Source organism: Platalea leucorodia (genome assembly GCF_965183815.1).
Source record: "Platalea leucorodia genome assembly, chromosome: 5".
NCBI lineage: Eukaryota > Metazoa > Chordata > Aves > Pelecaniformes > Threskiornithidae > Platalea > Platalea leucorodia.
Window position 1 is genome coordinate 81,921,685 of NC_138827.1, and position 20,996 is coordinate 81,942,680.

Here is a 20,996-nt window from a genome sequence, read left to right on the forward strand (position 1 = left end):
GTTGCACAACACATTTTTGTGTTGGGAGAGCTATTTACTCAGTGCCTCATTTCTACTACCATCTTATTCTTATGTAATATTTTTAAAATACCAGTATTATTTGCAATATTGGTCTTCTTTCAGCCTTGGGAATCTGTATAGAGAAGTGCACTGTGAAATACCCCATTATCACAAAAGATTTACAAATTGTTCATGTTTGTTCCTCTACCTGGAAATTGAACCTAAAATGTGTTTCTGAACTTTGCGGGTTTTGGTACCTATTGAGCCACCTGCTAGACACAATATCCATACAATATAGCCTCGGAATCTTCCCCAAATAACTAAGAGGATGAGTTTAGAACATGAAAGCTCATATTTCTCTATGGAGCAGGTACAGCAAATATTTTTCCTTTATTTTGTCCTACATGTATCATAAGCCTAGCTTGAAGAGATAACCTAAGAATGGACAGTGCTTGACTCTCATTGATCCATACCTTGATCTTAACATCCAGCTGGTGCTTTTATCGTAGAAATAAAGAGATAGACTGTGTATCAAACAGTGATATTGATCTAGAGATGAAAGCCTAGTATCAAGGCTGATAGGCACGCTATATAGATGCCATGAGGCTGGTACAGCAAATACTTGGACTGCTTAATGTTAAGGATAAATATTAGAATACTACAGTATGTTTAACTTAAAAGTAACCTTTTTTTCAGCACTTCTGGCAACCCAAATTTTGTGTAGAAACTCGTGTGTCTGGTAATAACTTAGTCAAGATGAATAGAATGTGACATTTCAACTAGCCAAACTCCAGTTAAAAATTATTATTTTAAGTATTTTAACAGATCTTAGTGTTTTGGAATAGCTTTTCTGTTATGTGCCAGAAGTTGTCTGGTCTTAAGGACTACGATTAAGAAAACTATATTGTTTTAAGACTTTCATTAAAAGATGAACGTGGATAATGTATTGCAGCATTAGAGAAGAAAGCAACGTACTGCTGAGGAGTCTATTTTCTGTGATTCAAGTGGAGTTATGTGGAAACAAAGTAATCAACGTCCAGAGGAAGACACAATATTATCAGTTTTGCAATTTTTTTTTTGTTTTTAGATTCTTGGCAAGCAGTGCTGGAGTGGAAAGGAAAAATTGAATATGCCATTCAAGACTACCTTCAGTGTTTAACTTTAATTTCCTTGCATAAGAAAAATTTAGAGACTGTTTTATATAAGAATGGAGGAACGAAGAAGTTTGATGGTGTATACATACAGCCATAGATCTGAAGCAAGGGTATGATTCATGCTGAGTCTAATGATTGTATACCTGTTTCATGTATTACAAAAAGGTGAGGCAAAGCTGGGAGTGGTTGCGATGCTTTTGGTATCTGCTATTCTGTGATACTTGTTTGAGGTGAGATGTCTGGACTCTTCAGTTCGATTGTCTTTACAACAGATTTACAGTGACCAGGAAAAAGTGGTTTCTGGTTTTTTCCTTCACATTTTCAGCACTTTGGGTTTTTTGTTTGGTTGGTTTGCTTAGTTTCTCTAGTTTATAGTTTATTTCAAGCTTGGTTCTTGATCTCCTTGCAGGTTGTTCTGGTTTGCTTTCCCAGTTTATCTGAGCCTTTCTCCCTGTTCAGATGTTCATTTGTCTTAGTCTCTCAGTGCAAGACTCAAACGCACGATGGGCTCTACCAGTAGACAGTAACTTTACCTGAAGAAAGGACACACATTCTCAAATGGCAGCCACTTAACTTGATCCGTTGCATGGGCTTCTGCTGTAAACCCTAGACTCCACTAAGGGTAGTTTTCAGGAGTTGCCTCACTTTTGTATCTTCGTGCCCACCTCAAGGTGGGAACTCTGTTCTTGAGGAGCAAAGTCTACCTGTTGACTGTTAGTTCGGGGAGTTTGCCCTCATAGCCTTATGTGCTTAGCAGGCTGTAAAGATTCAAGGAAATGTCTTGGTTATTTCACATACCTGTGCTGCGCAGTGCCCGTTTCCCGCTATGGGATGGTCATGCTATGAATTCTGTTTTGTAGCAGCTTTAGGGCAAACCAGCACTGAACATCCAGAAGTAACAGAGTGACTCTGAAGTAAATAGAAGGAGGAGTTGAGATGTTATATGAGTCTCTGAATGGTTTATTTGATATTCTTTATCTCAGAGGTTTTCTTTCATCTGGAGGTACTCCTAAAAGCATACGCTTTTCTGCAATCATTGTTCTCCATTAGATTGGCTGATGACTTGCAGTCTTATTTGGAGGAGTATTAGAGCTAAAATTGGGACAATGCAAGTGTAAAGGTAGCAGAAGGTAAGTAAATTTAGGGACTTCCCATTCCAAGCTCTGATCAGGGTATCTGAGCAGTGAACTGTAACTTGCTAGTAAGTGTGCCATAACATAAAACGTGTTGTATACAAGCAACTGTACTTTCTCTGGCAGGAGGATTTTGTGAGTCCTTGTTCTTACTGAAGATTAAACTACATAGACTTTTGCTGATACTAGTTAGTATTAAATTCAGTTGCTGAATCACAAGAATAATACAGCTGTGCAGGGAGTGTTTTGCTACAACTATAGCATAATTTTTGACTTCTTGATCTAAAACTTTAAGTGACTGAAAAAATTCTAGAATTTGTTTCAAGCAACTTGTTAGAAATGTGTGTGTACGGAGGATGCAGCAAACAGCAGTGAATGGTGGTTAAAATGTAGTGTAGATAGTTACAGGTGATGTTCTCACTTCCATTTTCTGAGCATAACAGTCACTAAGGGCGAGAATCTCTAGACGCTTATAAGCAAAATAGCCTTTTCCATTTCTGGAAGAAGCTAAAAGTGTGGTTTTGTGAGAACAGTTCCAATTCATTGGGCAGTGTAAAGCAAAGGACTTCCAGTCGGTTCTTTTTCTGTCAGCTTCGGACTTGGGCTGAAAGAAGCCAGAATGGGAATGGGTGAATCCAAGATGTGAAAGAGAAGTCTCTCTGAAAATGAGAAAAACAGATAACCTTGTGTTGTGGTATGAAATAAATATCATTTTAAAGATGTGCTAGCAAGTGGACTTACCATCAAGTATTGCAAAATGTTAAGATGTGTGCTTGCAATAAACACGTACGTATGCTGTTGTAGCTATGTGTACTATGACACTGTTGACTTTAACTGATACCATGCAATGTTTCCACATAATGATGAACAGGTAGTTTAGGGACTCAGGAATTTTCTGCTCTTTGCTAGTAGCACACAGGAAAGTAGAAACTCATCTATTGTAGGATGTTAGCTGTTAAGGTTTTGTTTTTAAATACGTATTTTTTTAATGAAATCTCTAATGAAAATACGTACGTTATTACACACTACTAATTATTAAATTCTGTGTTTTCACTGATCTCTGGAAGATTTTTTTTTTTTTTTTTGCTTTAAGAGACTAGATGCCAAGTATCAGATCACAGACAGGAAAAAAAGCTTCACGTGCATAGAAGATAAATCCTGTGCTCATATATAGGCTATTGGGGGGGTGGGGGTGTAGGGGTGGGAAGAGTAATGGTCTTATTTTTGAGTATTTTCAGTCTATCACAAGGTTACACAGAGTGGCTTTACAACATCTCTGTAGCTACTATAACAAGAAAAGCTGTGTATTCCAGTTCTCAAGCTGAAAGAAAAATGCTCCATGTGGAATAGATATGTCAATGCGATTGTTAGTATTCAGATTAAGAACAACAAAAATGAAAATCGAGCTGCATTTCACTAAAGGAAAGAAAACAAAAGTATCATCCATAATTATACTGCAGATGAAACTGGCGTTTCAGACTGGCCCGTAGACAATAGACACTATTGTAAAATACTCCATTTTTCATGTGTTTGATTACGTAATTACCAAGTCCAAATTTGGGAGTTCCAACTTGCAAACTAACTTAAAATGCGGATTACCGAACATTTATGTCTTATGAAATACTTCCTCTCCTCTTTTTCTTTTTTTCTTTTTTTTTTTTTTTTAAAAAAAAAAAAAAGAAGAGATTATCTGTACATATGCCCTGAAACATACAGCAATGATTTTTTGAGTGACTTGCATTGGTAACTTCAGTCACTTGCTGGACTATGATGAGCAGAATCAGACAGTAATGCAGCAATTGTCTCCAAGCTTTTTCCTAGCACGTAGTGTTTGATCTTGAAGATGTGTAGTGGTGATGCTGTGAAACCATATCCCTAAAGAGGGAACTGAAAAAACAGGAAAAAAGTTGGTACTTTCATGATCTTTGCTTAGTGCAGAAGACAGATTTGTTCTGTGAGTATTTATTGGGCTGGGAATGCTTATAGGCGAAATTAGAGGCTTAAATATTTTGTATACCTGTTGGCCAAAACTGATGTATCACTGTAAGCAAAACAATTAAGGTACCTAATGTAGGCCTGAACTCTTGTTCAACTGTTTCTTGGTTGAGCAGATGATGTGCAAGATTTCGGGTGTCTGCTACTATGGTGTACCAGTCGAGCAGCATTATTGTAATAATCGAGAAAGTTATAATAATTTCTTGGGGTAAGAGGTCAAAGGCAAGAAAGGCTCTAGAAGAAACTTTATTGCAGTGGCCTTTTTCCTCTCATGACACGATCTTAGTAGAGCTAGATCCTTTTCTGACTTAGAGTGAAAATAAAATGAAGTGCTGCTTGTAGTTTTGGCATATATAATTTTGTAAAGTTTGATATAAAAAAAGTGTAGTTGCTCTTTGTATAAACCAGTATTCTTTGTGGTGCCATAAGTCAAATTAACAAACTTGAGTCTATCTGTTGTGCAGTAGAAGGTTTTTATTGTACTATGTTTAATGAAGTTTTTCAGTATCTGAGAAATGACTGAATTGCAGGTGAGGTCCCTTATGACCTTTCCTGTCCTAGGTGATTGCTATAGAAGACTTGAAAGATGGTTCTGATGTTGGAGGTTAGATCCAAAATAATTTAAGTGAGAGGGCTACCAAGCTGTCTTTGTATACTGTCTCCTGTAATTGGGTTCAATATGGGAAGTGCTGTAAACATTAATATTCCTTGATACCAAGATTTGAAGAGGTGGAATTTTTTATGCTCTAGCCTTTGGCAGTGCACAAATCTAGCAGATAGATTTTTTTTTTTTTTTTTTTTTTAATCCATTTTTTGGGGGAAAGTGATCCTTATTGAAAGGAAGTGCTGGTGATGACTGGAATATCCCGATCACTGTCAGTTCAACTATTTCTCGTTATTTTAAAATGCCTTTCTCCAGTTACTGATAGTTAAAAATACACTGCTTGTAATTTTCTAATAGGAACTTTTTGAAAATCAAATAAATAGATGCTTCATTTATTTACTGTGCCAGACCTTTATTTTAAAAAGGGCTTCCACACATTCAGATCACTGACACTATAATTTTTTTTTTTTGGCAAACAGGAAATATGTTTTATTCTGTAGAAGTGGGATCTGAAGCACATAAAATGTTGACTTAGTGGCCTTGCATTTGATTTTAAAAGATGTATTGTTTTTCTTAACAAAACGATGAAGTCTTCTATCTGCATTTGGCTGAAAGAATTGTTTAATGTCTTTACAGGAACTGTGTTCTGTCACAAAGACTGGTGGGAATTGCAGGTGGGACTTCAGAAATTTAAATTTCTAGGAGATACGAATCAGTTCTCTTGGGAACAATATAATCTCACAAGATGAGGACTAGCTGAAAGACTTGGCATAAGCAGTGGGCTCCAGGTGCAGTGGTAACAAGGGGAATACAAACTCTGCCCAGGGTGCACCAGCTTGTGTTTGTGGGACCCTGTGAGAGTGTTGTGGGCGTCCCTCTGGCTGCCTTTTCCAGGGCTAGGAAGAATCAGAGAAGAAAGATTTTTTAATTATTTTTTTTTTCTCCTCTCCTTTCTTTCCTGCTTTGTAAGCAATTGATTAAACGGAAGATGACATTCAAGCTGTTGCAGTGTAATAGGTAGCTGGAATTGGTGATCTGGTTATGAACAGTGGGGAACACATCCCTTCAGATGAGTTGAGATTGGCAGTTTTAATGTTTGCTGTAGAGAAGGTCAGTCAGTTGATGGGGCTGGGACCTATGGAGACAGGGAAGGAGTGAGGACTCGGATGGTGTTCGATACTAGCACAGTTTCCAGAGGAGTTCTTATTATGAGTTGTGGCCTTACTTGGTTAAAATTTCTCTTTCAGCTCCCTCTATGTCATAGCTAAATAAGATGTACTTATTCTTCCCACAGCTTTTAGTTCTATAGTAGCCATGAAAATAAAGAGCATGTTTTCGGTTGTTCTAACTCCTTCTAATGTTTACTTTGAAAATTAGAATACGTCTGCTTAGCTCCTAGCACATCTGGAAACTATCTAAACATGAAAGGTGCTGTGAGTGAGACCATTTACCAACCACCTTTTTTCTGACCTCTAAAGGATTACTTTTATATGATTGGGAATTTATTCTCTTTGTTATGGTTGTATTTTGTCTTACTAAAAATCAAGGGGTTTCTTCTTTTCAGGAGGAGAAACTGCCTTAACCACTCTCTCTGTCTTTTTAGCAAATTCATTAAAAACCAGCAGCTCTCCTGGTTTGCTGAGTACCTGGTAGGTCTGAAGAGGCAAGAGAAAACTGGGCTTTTGTTTGTTTGTTCTTTACGATGGCTAAGTGTTTAAAATGATGGCATGGACTTGGAGTTACTTGGATAATCCTGGTTTTCCTTTTTGGTGTTTGAATAAAATGGTGTGTGGAGGATGCCTTTGTGAGAGAAATCACCTGTGTCAGCTTCTTGGAGGCCCCATAGTGCAAAAGAGGGGGGGAGGGTTTGTAGGTTAAAAGTACCCCTGCAAGTGTATTTCCACCATCCTGTCACTTGCTGCTTTTTGATTCCTAGGTGTAATCATGGTAACTGGAATTGTTCTTGCTGCCCAATACCAGCTGTGGGGCGCTGGGAGCGCAGGGCTTCCCTTACCTGTCAGGCAGCCTCTCCTGCGGCAAGGCAGAGACACAAGCTCAAGAAACGAAAAAGCTGTAAGACCAGATGTAAATACTTTGGGCTAAGAATGACAGATGAGCAAATTGGTGAAAAATGCAGAAAAAAGAGACGGCAGCTGGAAATAGAAAATGAAAGTATTGGGATCCCTGTTGTTTAATAAGAGGTTGCCAAAAACCTGGCGTAACTTCTGAGAAAGTATACTTGGAGATTTTGCCTCCTTTGTGTGGGGTGGGAAACGTGAGCATAACTAACCACAAAGAACATGCCTATGTGCTAAACATGGGTAGGGTACCTAGCTCTGCAGTGGTGGGTGTGGGGATTCAGCCAACCTCGTTAGACTGACTGACCCCACGTGTGCATATAAACACATAGAACTTCATCTATATAGCAGTTGCACACAAGTTTTGACAAGAGTATTTTATCACTTCTAGCTCTTTACAGTGTAAGTTAGGCACTGTGTAAATAAAGCCACTTTCCTGATGTGGACTGTGCATTTATTGCTGTGTGTGATTGAGCACTCTCTAGTGATAGCAGACTTCCAGCAATGAAACTACATTCATCTGCTTAAAGGAAAATAGAGTCCACTAGCATTTGCAAACAAATCTTTCTGTGGCATGTAGTCTTCAAGGATTAAATTCTGAGTTCAGTTGCGATAAATATCATTTAACGGTCATTTGAAGTCACTTAAATGTAAGAATGAGTATAGAAGGGGAAACGCAGTACTGCTTCACTTCAGGTTTGGATTTTTTTTTTTGTATTAATAACATGTCATAGGGTGAGGGTGTTTTTTTTAATGGTTGTATTGATGTTGTGTATTGGCTAATAATTTCTTTTTGGCAGTTATATGAAAGCTAAAAATCATGCAAAAAAAAAAGAAAGTGGAGGAGGAGTAAAAAGAAGTTTGATTCATACATTTTTGCAACATTCACATAACCCAGAAACAACTCAGGCGAGTTGCTGTAGAGACCACAGTTAAATTTGCAGCTAACACCACGTCTCAAATTGTACGCAGAGTGCAACAAAACTAATTTAAAACATTAACAGAGAGGAGGTGGAAATTTTGACGGTGGATCCTCATGCAGGGCCTTTGGAGGTCTGTGAGCACTCCCGATGAGCTCCGAGAGGCTGTGAATAGTTAATTATTCAGCACGGAGTTCTGAAGTTCAAAACTCTAAGCACTTTCAGCAACAGATCGGTCATGTGAAGTCTCATTATACAGTCGTCTTTTGCAGTGCTGCTCTGGACCTTGTTTGTTCTTCCTTGTGAGTGACTTTAAACTTTGTTTTCCCAAGAAAGATGTGTGTTTCTAATTGTTGTACACTGGATCTTTTGTTTTAATTCTGTAGGACAATTATAGAAGTTAATTTCTTTGGTTACGTTTAAAGTAAACAAACTTTGGTACAGCTCCAGAATCTAAATTGCAAGCATATTTTTGGAACCTTTGTGTATTATATTTGAAATATATTTTAACTTTCTGTGAATGTGGCTACATTCAAGCTTTTTAAAAGAATGTTTATAAGAAATTAAAAAGCCCTCATGAGGTAATGCATCTCCACAGTGTGTTTTGGTTTTGTTTCTAATGGTGAAATTCTTAATAATAGTATCTTTTCCTTGTGAAAATATAGGTGAATTATGGAAAGTTATTTGAATGAAAGGGGATGCTGGACTATACGTTGTAGGACATGAGAGTCCTGCCTTCAGAATTTACTGTAACATATTAAGAGACGTTGAGAATTTTCCTTTTATACCATTTTGGACTTTTTTTTTTTTTTTAAGTGAAATAAGTGAAACTTGCTTAGTGATTACTCTTTGCATTCAAGAGTACATTGGCTTGTCACTAAGATGGGAAAGGATAGTGAGAAAATTAAGATAGGAAATCAGCATATGTGAAGGGAAAATACGAGAGCATATTGTGACTCAAATGTCAAGAAATATTACGACACAGTAGTATTGGTTATACTGCTATTTTATTACTGTATAGAAGTAAATAGACTAGAGCTGGTAGGATTTGTTTGAATAATTTTAATCAAAAGAAAAATTGGGGGAGGAAAAGTGCGATTATTCCCTTGCCTATCTATCCTACATATTAAACATACTGTCAGTGCAACTTGGCTTCATACTGCATAGTACAGTATTTCTGTTTATACTTATCCAGTAAATCTGTTTGGAGAACGCACAAATAGGGTCCTTTGCGCAACTCAAGGGAGGAAAAAAGCAATTAATTTCTTAATATATTAAAAAAGCCTTTTTGTTTTGGGCTTGGTGTTTATAGTTTTGGTTTGGTTGGTTTTTTTTTTAATACGATAGATACCTTAGCCTGTTGTATCTTCTATCACCAGCAATCATATGTTTAAAATATTCTCTCATCCCTTCCTTGCACATATCACTTATACAGTCTGAGTGAAAAGAATTAAGTGTGGTTCATTCCTGTTCTGAGACTTGTTAGTTTGCCAGTATGGAATCATATGTATAAATACGTACTTGACTTTTAATTTTTATACATTTATTTCAGAAGAAAATCTAAAGCGCCGCCTCCTCCATCTGAAACAAAACCCATTGCTGTTTCTCCATTTGATGACACGGCATCAGCCAACTTCATCATGGAACAGAAAGAGAATGTAATCGATAAAGATATTGAACTATCAGTGGTCCTGCCAGGCGACGTGATCAAGTATACTACAGTTAATGGGAGGTAAGTTACACAGAATGACACTTTTGTTTAATTTTCTGTTCTTGCTGCAGGTTACTTCAACCTTCATCCAGGTTTTAATCATTCAGTAAAACACATGAGTTGTGTAAGCCTGAACATTGAGTGTGCCCAAAGAAAGGCAACGAAGCTGGTGAAGGGTCTAGAGCACAAGTCTTATGAGGAGCGGCTGAGGGAGCTGGGGTTGTTTAGCCTGGAGAAGAGGAGCCTGAGGGGAGACCTTATTGCTCTCTACAACTCCCTGAAAGAGTAGCGAGGTGGGAGTCGGTCTCTTCTCCCAAGTAACAAGGGATAGGATGAGAGGAAATGGCCTCAAGCTGCACCAGGGGAGGTTTAGGTTGGATATTAGGAAAAATTTCTTCACCGAAAGGGCAGTCAGGCACTGGACCAGGCTGCCCAGGGAAGTGCTTGAGTCCCCTTCCCTGGTGGTATTTAAAAGACGGGTAGACGTGGTTCTTAGGGACGTGGTTTAGTGGTGGACTTGGCAGTGCTAGGTTAATGGTTGGACTCGATGATCTTAAAGGTCTCTTCCAACCTAAATCATTCTATGATTCTACTACAATTTTTGGGTAGGTGTGGAAACATATACTTTGTACATTTACCTACCTTTTGGGAAGACTCGTTTTTGAGATTCAGAAATTCTCTATGGCACCTATCAGGATGCATAGCCAAACCTGTTGTTCTTTTTAGTCACTGCAAATCTCTAGAAAAATACTGGTTTGTATGAGTCACTGAATTTTCCCAAATAAGTTTTCCTTGTTAGACTTAAAGATGAGTTCCCACATCCTATTTGGGGACAAAGTCATGTGTTCAGCACGTACTCAGCACTACTACCTAGGACTGCTAGTAGCCTATAAAAAAAAGTGTCATCATTTCAGACAAAATCTATAATGCTTCAAAGAAATAGTTTCTAGCTACAGCTTTGGAAAACTTTTTGGTTTTTTTAACAATTATATTTTGCTTAAGCTGATTTTAATTTGAAATACATATTTCAGTCTACTAATTGGTAGTATAGATTGTGCATATAACTCTCAAGTCACCTTTAGTTCAGAAAGACCTCAACATTGACTAGTGATTTGAAATCATAAATCCTGGGACTTAAAATGTTATATTAATTATCATAGCAGGTCTACTAAGAGGGCTCCTATGCAAGGCTTTGTATGGATCAGAGCAATTAGGATGCCAGTCTGTTGCTTTCCTAAGCTGAAATAAAGAAACTATTTGTATGTTGTGCTTGTGTTAGTGTATTACCAGTGTCTGCTACTGAAAGCAAGCAGACAGATTTATTTATTTATTTATTTATTTAAACCAGGTAATGTAAATGTGTAGTTACACCTACTTCACTTCCTAATGAGAGATAAAGACTTTTGTGGCTCCAGTCTGTTTGCACACTTTGTCAGTCGCTAGAGTTCATGTGGTCGTTGCTTAGACATCAAATACCGGCTTGTTCACCAGAGCTGCAATGGATGAACTCTTGTGGACCCACCCACCCCCGACTCTGACTCAATGTGATTTTCAGGATAACTTAAATCTGAGGTTATATTTCTCAGAAGAAATTTTCTGAAATAATTGATGACTACTATGATGCTTTATGGTGTTCTTTCTAGCTTGCTTACAGCAAGGAATATTGCCGTCTGTAAATATGGTGCCTTCCTCTGTCTTTAAAATTTCTTAAAGGTGAGACTCCGTGTGTACACTGTCAGGCACTTCTCTTTCTTCTTTCCACTCCCTTTGTCCACACTTATGAGTAGCACGTGCCTTCTACCTTGCTTTGCGCTAACAAAGTGCCAAAAAGGAATGTTGCATGTATCTTCACTCGGTCAAATTAATTGTGTATAATTACTCAGTGTTCAAGACAGGCCTCACAGGCTTATCAGGAAGCGCACGCATTTCCCAATCAGTTTTATTATCCCAGAGTTACTGTTTGTTTTGTTTTGTTTTTTTCTCAATCAAGATACTGTATGTGATTGATTTCATAAATGGCTCTCTTGCAAACAAGAGCCTGTCTTATCACTGCTAGGCTAACTCAGAATGAGGGGAGATACTGTGCAGGACCTGCAGTCCACTCTGAAATATACCTCACACTATCTTCTAGTTTTGCTCTGTCTTGATAGTCGTATTTTGTGGACAAATAGTCAAGATCCCTCTAGAAATGACATACACAGATAAATTGCTAATTTGTCTCTTTCCTGTTCATAATCAGAGATGAGCAGCTTCAAAGCTCCTGAGGAGAGAATACCTTTTTAAATATCATACTGGAAAAAGCAAAACTGTGACTTTATACAGCCATGTGCTCAAATGCCTTAGTCCATGAGAAGAAACTTCCCTACAGTTCTCAGATAAAGTTGGGTTGGTTTGATCCCTGCTTTGGCATGGTGGATAGCAAGAGCTGTGTAGAACGAAGCAAGATGTGACACAGAGAAATATCCTGAGTGAGTAGAAGTAGGCAGAAGAGGATCAGAATGAAATCCAAAAGGGGTTTTAGAGAAAAAGATTACAAGAGAGAATAATTTTTGATCCTTGGCTTGTTCTATAGGCAATTAAAGCAAAAAACTGAGAGACTGAGGAAAGGAAGGAGGACTGAAATAGCTCATTCCAAAACTTCAGGCATGGGTGGATTCTCTTATTTTAAGCCTAGACACCAATTTGTGTTTTGTAGTAGTTGGTGATAGTGATTCAGTTCATCTGTTCAGAATCTGACAGTGGCATTCGCAGTCTCCTATCACCAGGATTCCTGCAGAGGGGTCCGGGCAAACAGTTCTTTAAAAATAAACAAACAAACAAAACCCCCGGAAAGCGTGGTGAGAGCAGTGAGTGGGAGGAAGCTGAGGTACGCTGCCCCCCCCCCCCCCCCCCCCCCTTATTGGAATGTTTTTCAGAGTGAAGTTTCTGAATGTTCTCTCTTGGTTCTAAATACAGCATAGGACTGAAGAATTTTCTGCAGCCAAAGAAGAAAAAAAAAAAACTTGAAGAACTATTTTATTTAGCAGCCTGATCATTTTAAGTTAGGGTTTTGTTTTCCCACAAGGAAGAAATGCAGAGTTTGACAAAGTTTTCTCGAAATTGAAGAATTAGTTTCAGTTGTATGCATCAGTAGTAACTTAGAGATTTCAAGGGCCAGTATGATAGTGACATGCATTTTATTTGGAAATGCTGTGTCAAACAAAGAATTTTGCAGGGCAGCATGTTTAGGGCTTCAGTTTCAGACACCTTTCAGAGAGACCTTAGCTTTGCTGAATTTGTTTTCTTAGAGTCCTTTGTGAGTTTCCATTTGATCCGTTCTTGAGTATTTTCAGTCATTAGGGTATTCTTAATAAACTGTTGGTTTACCCTGTATAGCTAGCTAGTGAATAACAAGCTTTGTGGTGTTGCCCTACTTTTCAAAACCTATTGTACTTACATTTGTTAGTAACAAATTCTGGGTGTTTTGGTGTGTTTTTGTTGTTCTCCATGAAAACAAATGTCTTTTTCTCTTTAGAGAATAGGATTAGTAAATATTTGTGGAAGAAAGGCCATGAAGCTATAAGTTTAAGTAATCAGAGATCTATAGAATGCCAAACTGTATCTAGGTTTCTCCGTCTTCCTCTTCTCTTTTCTGTTCCATCCCCTACCTCGCAATACTTTTGGTTGTTACTGACAGAGTTTTGTTTGTTCAGTGGTGCTTACTGTGAGTCTCATGACGGGAAGATCTTGTTCCTAAAGTCTGATCGTGTAAGGATCTCAACTTCTTCCTTTTTTTTTTTTTTTAACGTAGCAAGTTTCTAGCCCTCATGTTTGGGAGGAGTGTAGAAACTTGATGCATTTTTCCTTTAAATGCTTGATCCAGTGTTTGAAGTGACATCTTTCACTGGTGGTTACAAACATAACATGGTTCGATACTTTGTTTTCTGGAAATGTAATGTGATGAAGTTAAAGAAGCTGCAAATAAAGATTCCTCTGAAATTAGATAAAGGAGGATAAGCAGATGATATACTCTGAGACAGCTGATGGCCACTTCTTGGAGTTTTACTGAACATTATTTATGGAAGCGGTTAAATTTACTGTCATATATGTATTCCTCTACCTGCGATCCTTGAAGGCTTTAGCAAAAGTAGTTTTACAAGTTTTGGAGGGTGTGATTACAAAAAAAGATTGCTTTTTTATCACTCTAGGAATATCTGTCTAAAGCAGTTGTTGAAGGTGTCTTGCCCTCCAGGGGAGGGGGGGACTTAAAGTCTAGCATCCTCCAGTCAAGCAGGTCATTTCTGGAAGTACCAATGGAAAGCAAATTTGCATTGAATCACTGTTTTCGTGTACTAATTTGCATGTACCTGTCTGTTGTTTGTGAGCAGCTTTGTTTCTCACTTATCATTCTGTCACTTCTTGTGACTCTGGTTAACATGAGGGCTTGCCCCTGTCGTGGTGGTGCGTTTCCATAGGACGGCTTTCTGCGATCTTTGCTTGTGAATTCTCGTCCTGGTCGTCTTCGGTGTTCTTACCCTTCTCCAATAACTGAAGGCCAGAGGAAGGGCAGCTTTTAAAGCTAGTCAGTGTATAAAAATGCACCAGAAAAAAAGTAATGGGTAACTTATTGGATAGGCTGATAACCAGAAAGGTCACTAGAGAAGTAGTGTCTGCTGTCTCCTCTGGCTCCCTCCTCCCCTGCCCTGCCCCCAGTGAAATGGGGGAATGACATGATTTGCATTTGCGGCTCTTTTCTTATTAGAGTGAGATGGATGTACTTGTTCTGTTATGGGTTAGAAGTACAAGAAATAGAGTAGTTCCTTCTTTCTTCTACTTGGAGCAGGTTGTGATATATGCAAGAGAAGAATTGAAATAAACACTCTGGTTTAGCTATGTGAAAAGGGAGGAATAGTTATTTTTCTGCAGTGCTCAATGCATTTCCCATGGTATTCCTCAGGGTGATATATATCATCTAGATGAAGGCACAGGAGTATATTACATTCTTCTATACCTCTTCAGACCACCTGATAGCTGCTTTTTGACACCTTGGAGCATCATTTCTGCATGTGTTTTGGTTTTATTGTTCCTCCTGCCTTTGTCTCCTGAGGCAAGTATTCTCCTGCGACTGAAGCAGGCAGAAACTTTCCTCTGGGGGAAAAAAAAAGGAATAGGTCTTCAGTAACTATATCTGTCAGCTTTCAAACTGTTTCCATCTTGTGGAAATGCAGCGTATGCACCAGCAAGTCTGGCCCTGCTTCTAGAAATCAGAAGATGGTTTGCTTAAGGAACACTTGTTTTTTAAGACCAAGTGAAAACAGGAATGATATTGTAGGGTTAATTAAAGGGGGGAAAAAAAACAGTGTTCACAGTCATTTCTAACATTGAGTCATTCTTAATTCTTTTTACAGAAGCATATCATATGAAAAGTCTGTTTTAACTTCCTACTTAATAAATGTATTCACGATCTCTATATTATGTAGAATTCTGCTTAGCTCGATGGCTCTTTGTAGAAGCTATCTATTTCCACATTTGGCTATGCTACCAGAATACTTGCATCTGTTATGAGATTACATCTAGAATTTAAGATTTCTGATAAAGCCATACCAGCCAAACCCTATATTCATTTTCTTTTAGAAACTTCAGTGTTCTTTTCAATGTGGCACTTGATTGCTTCACAGACTTTTACATTCTTTTCATAATATCCTTGTGAGACAGAACGGTGATGGATTTCCCTGTTTGTAGCTGTAACTGAGAGATGCCGAGGGCATCAGAATCAAAATGAAATGCTCCTTACAGATGATTACCCAACTCTAAAAATTATTGAAGAATGACCAGTTCCAGTGACCTGATAGTACTGTAACCTTATTCAGTTGCTGTAACATGCAAAATTAGGATACTCTCCTTACCTTTGGTCTATTTAAACTTCTATGACACTTCTGTTTAAAGTACAACTTTAATAAATATATTCCAGTAGCAACTGAGAATGTTCAGCCTATCTTAATGTGCGGTTCTGCATGTTCTCCTTTGAGCACTGCGAGAACAAGGACATACGGTTAGTGACTACATACGAAAAATTCGGTTTGCCATACTTCATTGTGAAAAGGGCATCTGTTGCATCGCACAGAGCTTCTCAAGAAATGGCATTCAACTACTATATTGTCATTTAGCTTCTTTCCCTCTGTCTGTATTAAAAACCTGGCTCTCATTTTGGGATCCCTAATGCAAGACATCCTTAAAATGTGACTTACTCAAACTTCATTCCTCCTGCTTCCTCCAAATGGCTCATGCTCAGAATTTCTGAAAATAAAGTCCCTTGTAACCTCAGAATGGATATTAAAATTTCAAGCTTTGGAAGGAAACTGTTCTTAATGAATAGCAGGGCATTTATCACCACTGCTACAGTTCCCATTAAATGTCAAATGAGGTGGCTAATCCACATCTCCCTGCTGACCTCAGGAAAAGCATCACTTCACACAAGCAAAAATTTCCTCCCTTGCTCAAGTGCTTGGCATACTTCTGTGCAAGCTGGTTTCATTTTCTTTTTAGTGTTTTTTTTTTTTTTCTTTGGGGGGGGGTGGCTTTTTGTTTTGTTTTGTTTTGCTTTTTGTTGAAGATATTTAAAGTTGGTGCCTGGCAGTAATTATTTAGTCATGGAAGGGAAAGGATGACTTGGGTTAAATGTTTAGCAGCACGTTTTGTTATAGCCTGCTTAATTGTCATCTGTTGTGACAGTTCCATTTGTCTTTTACAGGAAGCCCATGATGGACTTGCTGATCTTTCTCTGTGCACAGTATCATTTAAATCCGTCAAGTTATACTATAGAGTTGGTATCAGCAGAAAATAGCCAGATTAAATTCAAACCCAACACACCAGTGGGAATGCTTGAAGTGGAAAAGGTGATTGTAAAGCCAAAACAAATGGATAAGAAGAAACCTGCTCCGGTTATACCAGAGGTGAGAACTAAAATTAAAGTGTATTGAGATATTAGAAGCACTATTGTATTCAACAAGTTGCGCAGGTAGCTCAGCCTCTTGTTTCGGCTTTTCCTGTTGTCTCATCCTCTCACCATGCACCCCTGTGAAATGCTTGGCTCCATGTTCTTCGTAACCTCCTCTTAGGTAAAATATATCTCCATTTGTTGCAGCAAACGTCTTTGCTGCTGAAAGAAGGAAACATGATACTATTTGAAATCCCATGCCTTACTGTCCTTTTGATAAATTCTGCAGATGAAGTATGGCTGAATACAGCCTTCCACAAACTGAAGATCAACAACTTGTACCATCTGTCATGCTGTGATACATATGCCCTTCTGATTGTATGGTCATTTTCCTTTAATACATACTGTACTTTGTTGTTACTCAACTTTTTTTATAAACCCTTAAGAAGGGCAGGAGCTTTTAGAAGTACTAAAGCAATTTCTGGGTGTTGTCTAAATCCTTCCTTGCACCTTGTCTGCTGTACAGAAAAACACTGTTCCCGAATTTATCTAAAGCACTTGCGCAGGGCCAGGGGAGCTCTTCTGCTGCCCTTTTACCTCCCTCCTACGCGCGTGCACGCACACGCACGCACGCATTCGTGGCTCGTTGGCTGGCTTCGGCAGCTGCCTGACGTAACCTCCTAGGGCCTCTGGCTCCAGGCAGGTACCCTGCTGGACAGGCAAATGACAGATGCTGAAGGGGGAGCAGACTGTTTCATGTGTTCCCTTCTTCAGTAGAAGGGAGTCGCAAATTAGTTCTTAGTTTCTCTTGTAATGTTACTGAATCGATAACGTTGGTGAAGTTGGCCATAAGGAAAATTCCTGTGATTACTGTAAGCCTGTTATAAAAATGCCAGTTGTTTCAGAATTTGTGCTGGAATTTATTGGAACTTTCTTCTCTTTAGCAAACAGTAAGGGTAGTGATAAACTACAAGAAGACACAGAAGACGGTAGTAAGAGTTAGTCCACATTCACCCCTTCAAGAACTCATACCGATTATCTGTAATAAATGTGACTTTGATCCTTCACACACTCTGCTGTTGAAGAATTACCAGTCTCAAGAACCCCTTGATGTGACAAAATCTCTTAATGACCTTGGACTAAGAGAATTATATGCCATGGATATCAGTCGAGGTAAGATAACTTTTGTAAATTGCGGTTATAGAAAAGATAATTAGTATTTCAATGATGTATATGCTTTGTTGGGTTTTTTTACTTATGAAGAAATTAATTTCTAGCAATTCAGTATATATTTCATTAGTCTTCCACAAAATTGAAACTGGGACAAGTTTACCTGTACTTACGTTTGAGAAGTGCTATATAAAGCTTTTATTTTCTAACAAAGCATTAGGTACCAGCAAAGGTGGCTAAGTACAGATCATCACCTAAAAACAACCCCTTCCTTTCCTTCCCCTTCCCCAAAAAGACCAACAACACTGTATTTCCCTTAGCTCATAGAAAAGACATAGAATCATGATGAGCTGAAAAGAACAGGAACATTAAAGAAATTTAGTTTTGTTTTAAAAATAATTTCAAATTTTAAGTGTTAGAATATTCTGACGGTGTTTATGTTTATTTCTGGGTGCTTTTTGCTAATTTTATAGATTGTGAAGGATTAATAATTCTCTTTTTAATCATGGTCCAACTGGGACACTGTGACCTAACTTATATTTGTATGGACATTCCTATGCTTGGTTTTAACTTCAGCTGTAAACCTACCTTTTTCATGAAGGGTTTATTGTACTGTGATTAAAAATTCTATAGTGTGGTTTGTTCTGTTTCAGACGTTTCTCACAGGAAATTTTACCTCAATATAGAATGCAGTAATATTGGCTCGTTCCTGTTCTTGACCACTGTTCTATTTGCTTGTTTTACTTTCTGCCCTAAAACTTGGGGGGTTTTGTTGTTGTTTTTTTGTTTGTTTGTTTGTGTCTTTTCCCACCTTCTACCTAAGTACGGTAACCTTATCGTTTGGTGGTTACAGTTTCAAGAGTTCTCTCAATTACTTCCCAAAGGGCAGTTATCTTGAGGAACAGGAGAATGACAGATTTGGAAAACAGATCATTTTCCCATGGAGAAAGAAAAAATGAAATATCTTTCTTCTTCACTGGAAAACAACATATTTTTACTTGCCTAAACATGTTACCTGGAATACATGCGCCCATAGTGCATTGTCTTGTTTGTTGTCTGGCTACAGACAACATCTACAGACTGGCAGAGCTGCCTTTTGCACAGTATGACATGTGCTTCATTTGAATCAACAGCCAAAAATCCTTAGGAGAGAATACGAGGGCATATACACTTTCTACAAGGCAGTGCCTCACTAGGAAATTTAGATATACTTCAGTTCTTTTGACACAAAGTAGTTCAGCATTTCAATTTTGTAGACAACGTCAAAGCTCTGAATTTTCAGCTTTCTTTATGAAAGTAAATGGTGAGGTATACCTTTACTTCATAGAATTTAAAGTCAAATCTTATTTTATTCAGATTATATTTTAGTTATACATTCCTCTTTGTTTTCCAAGTTTGGACTGTCTGACAATCCAAAACTTACAGAGTAAACTATTCTATATACTAGTTTTCCTCTTTCCTTCAGAAATATAAGTGGATCCTCTCTCCTTATTTACAAGATTCCAGTCTGTGTTGTTCAGGCTCAAATTCTTACATGGCTTATAGCATTTAGGTAGTAAAGATACACATCCTTTTACTTCAGGAAAGTACTCAGTTACTTTTTCCTAATGTTGAAGGTTCAGCTTGGCTTTCTGTGTTTGTAACTTATAACTGCATCCTTCATTCAGATTCACATTTTCTGTCTTTCTTTTTGTCTTTCTGTAGCCACATCACCAGTTGATTTAAATTTACCGTCTTTGCAAGGTACGATTTACTGAAATAGGCGGTGAAACTGTTGCACTTAAGTGACATTACCATCCGCTTCTATTATAACATCTGCTTAACTGTGACATGAGTAATTATCTTTGTCCTATCATAAATGCATATTTTGAAAGGTAACACAGAAGTCGATATACCCAGCTATATATAAAGTATTTCTGTATAGTTTTACCCTAGATCAATTGATTAAATTTACAGTCATGTTTATATTGATACTTGTACCAAGAGCCCATAGTGGCCTTGCTGATTTCTGTTGCTTATTGCATTTGCATTCAATGGGATTTCTTTAAGAAAGTAAAATCTAGTAAAAATTAAAAGGAGACAACCTTTAGATTTACAATTCGTCTGCATGAATAAAACGATGTAAGGAGGATAAATTCTGCAAGATACCAGAATGGACTTGCCTGTCTTTGCTATGACTGCCATGCAGTTAGGTGTGCAGCACCTATCAGGTGTTCAAGTGATCGTTCTCCATCGTCATACCATGTGCAGGCTTGTGCCTGACTTGTCCCACTTCACACTTTGCTATGAATTTAAACTGTTAGGAATTCAGAGCTGGAGAGGCTGATCCTCTTCTTCCCTTTTACAGCCTTTGTGATATGAACCATAACATATGACAAGTGGGATGGGCTGGATTAAGTGCTGGGGGTATTAATAGCAGCTGAAACTCATCTATTCCGAGTTCTGAGAAAGACAGGAAGAACATGGATGGTAGGAGGCCTGCTCATTTTGCAGCATTTAGAAAAACTATTAGTATAGGTGATTTACAATGCGTTTTGTATATCCTTCCAGGAGGCTTATCACAGACAGTGAAATAGTAAGAATGCAGGAGAAATAATCTGTGCAATAAATAACATCTAGAACTATTGTTTTCTATTTTAGACTCCTACCAATCTGAAAACTTAGATGTTCTGAAGGAGAAAGAAAACAAAGGTTTTTTCAGCTTTTTTCAACGAAGCAAGAAGAAAAGAGAACAAGTAAGATGTAACTTTGTATAAGCAAAACTTCTAGAAACATATTCATATTGAGCAATCAATACTGTTGGCTGTTTTCCAGAAAGTATAAGTAACTTTGATTTTTTTTTTTTTTTTCTTCCCCTGCACCCCAAGGCTGCCAGTGCCCCAGCAACTCCATTGATGAGCAAGCCAAGGCCAACATTTATCACGAGATCTAATACTGTTAGCAAGCAGTATGATTCAAACACTCTGCCATCTGAAATGCCGAAGAAACGGAGAGCTCCTTTACCGCCTATGCCAAATTCTCAGAGTGCTCCCCAGGAACTTGCACAAGCCCAAGTCAGACCGGCATCTGATGTTGTGAAATCTAACAGCCTTGATAGGAATGAACAGGTTAGTTACAGTTGCTTCACTTCTCTTAAATCAAGAAGTTTAGACATAATAATCCTGATAACCCTGTTAATATCTGCTGAGGCTTGAAATAAATGGGAAATAAAGGTGTAGTACTTGCTTTTAAAAATTTTAGTTTAAAAATAACTACATAAATTGAAAGATGCGTTCCTTTTAAACTTTATATCCTGTATCCAAAGTAGCGGCTGTA

The 20,996-nt window shown here is 38.0% G+C and overlaps 1 protein-coding gene across 3 annotated transcripts in view; it reads left to right on the forward strand.

The window, feature by feature from the left end:
• Positions 1–20,996, forward strand: part of COBLL1 (cordon-bleu WH2 repeat protein like 1) — an 85,663-nt gene that overhangs the window by 39,168 nt on the left and 25,499 nt on the right. The window contains exons 2-7 of one of the 3 annotated variants that reach the window (XM_082313614.1): positions 9,437–9,616; positions 16,326–16,527; positions 17,456–17,684; positions 19,386–19,424; positions 20,322–20,416; positions 20,549–20,788. In XM_082313614.1, coding sequence (XP_082169740.1) covers positions 9,437–9,616; positions 16,326–16,527; positions 17,456–17,684; positions 19,386–19,424; positions 20,322–20,416; positions 20,549–20,788 — 985 coding nt within the window. The remainder of the gene's footprint in view (positions 1–9,436; positions 9,617–16,325; positions 16,528–17,455; positions 17,685–19,385; positions 19,425–20,321; positions 20,417–20,548; positions 20,789–20,996) is intronic. The other 2 variants (XM_082313616.1, XM_082313615.1) reach the window with 2 other exon arrangements.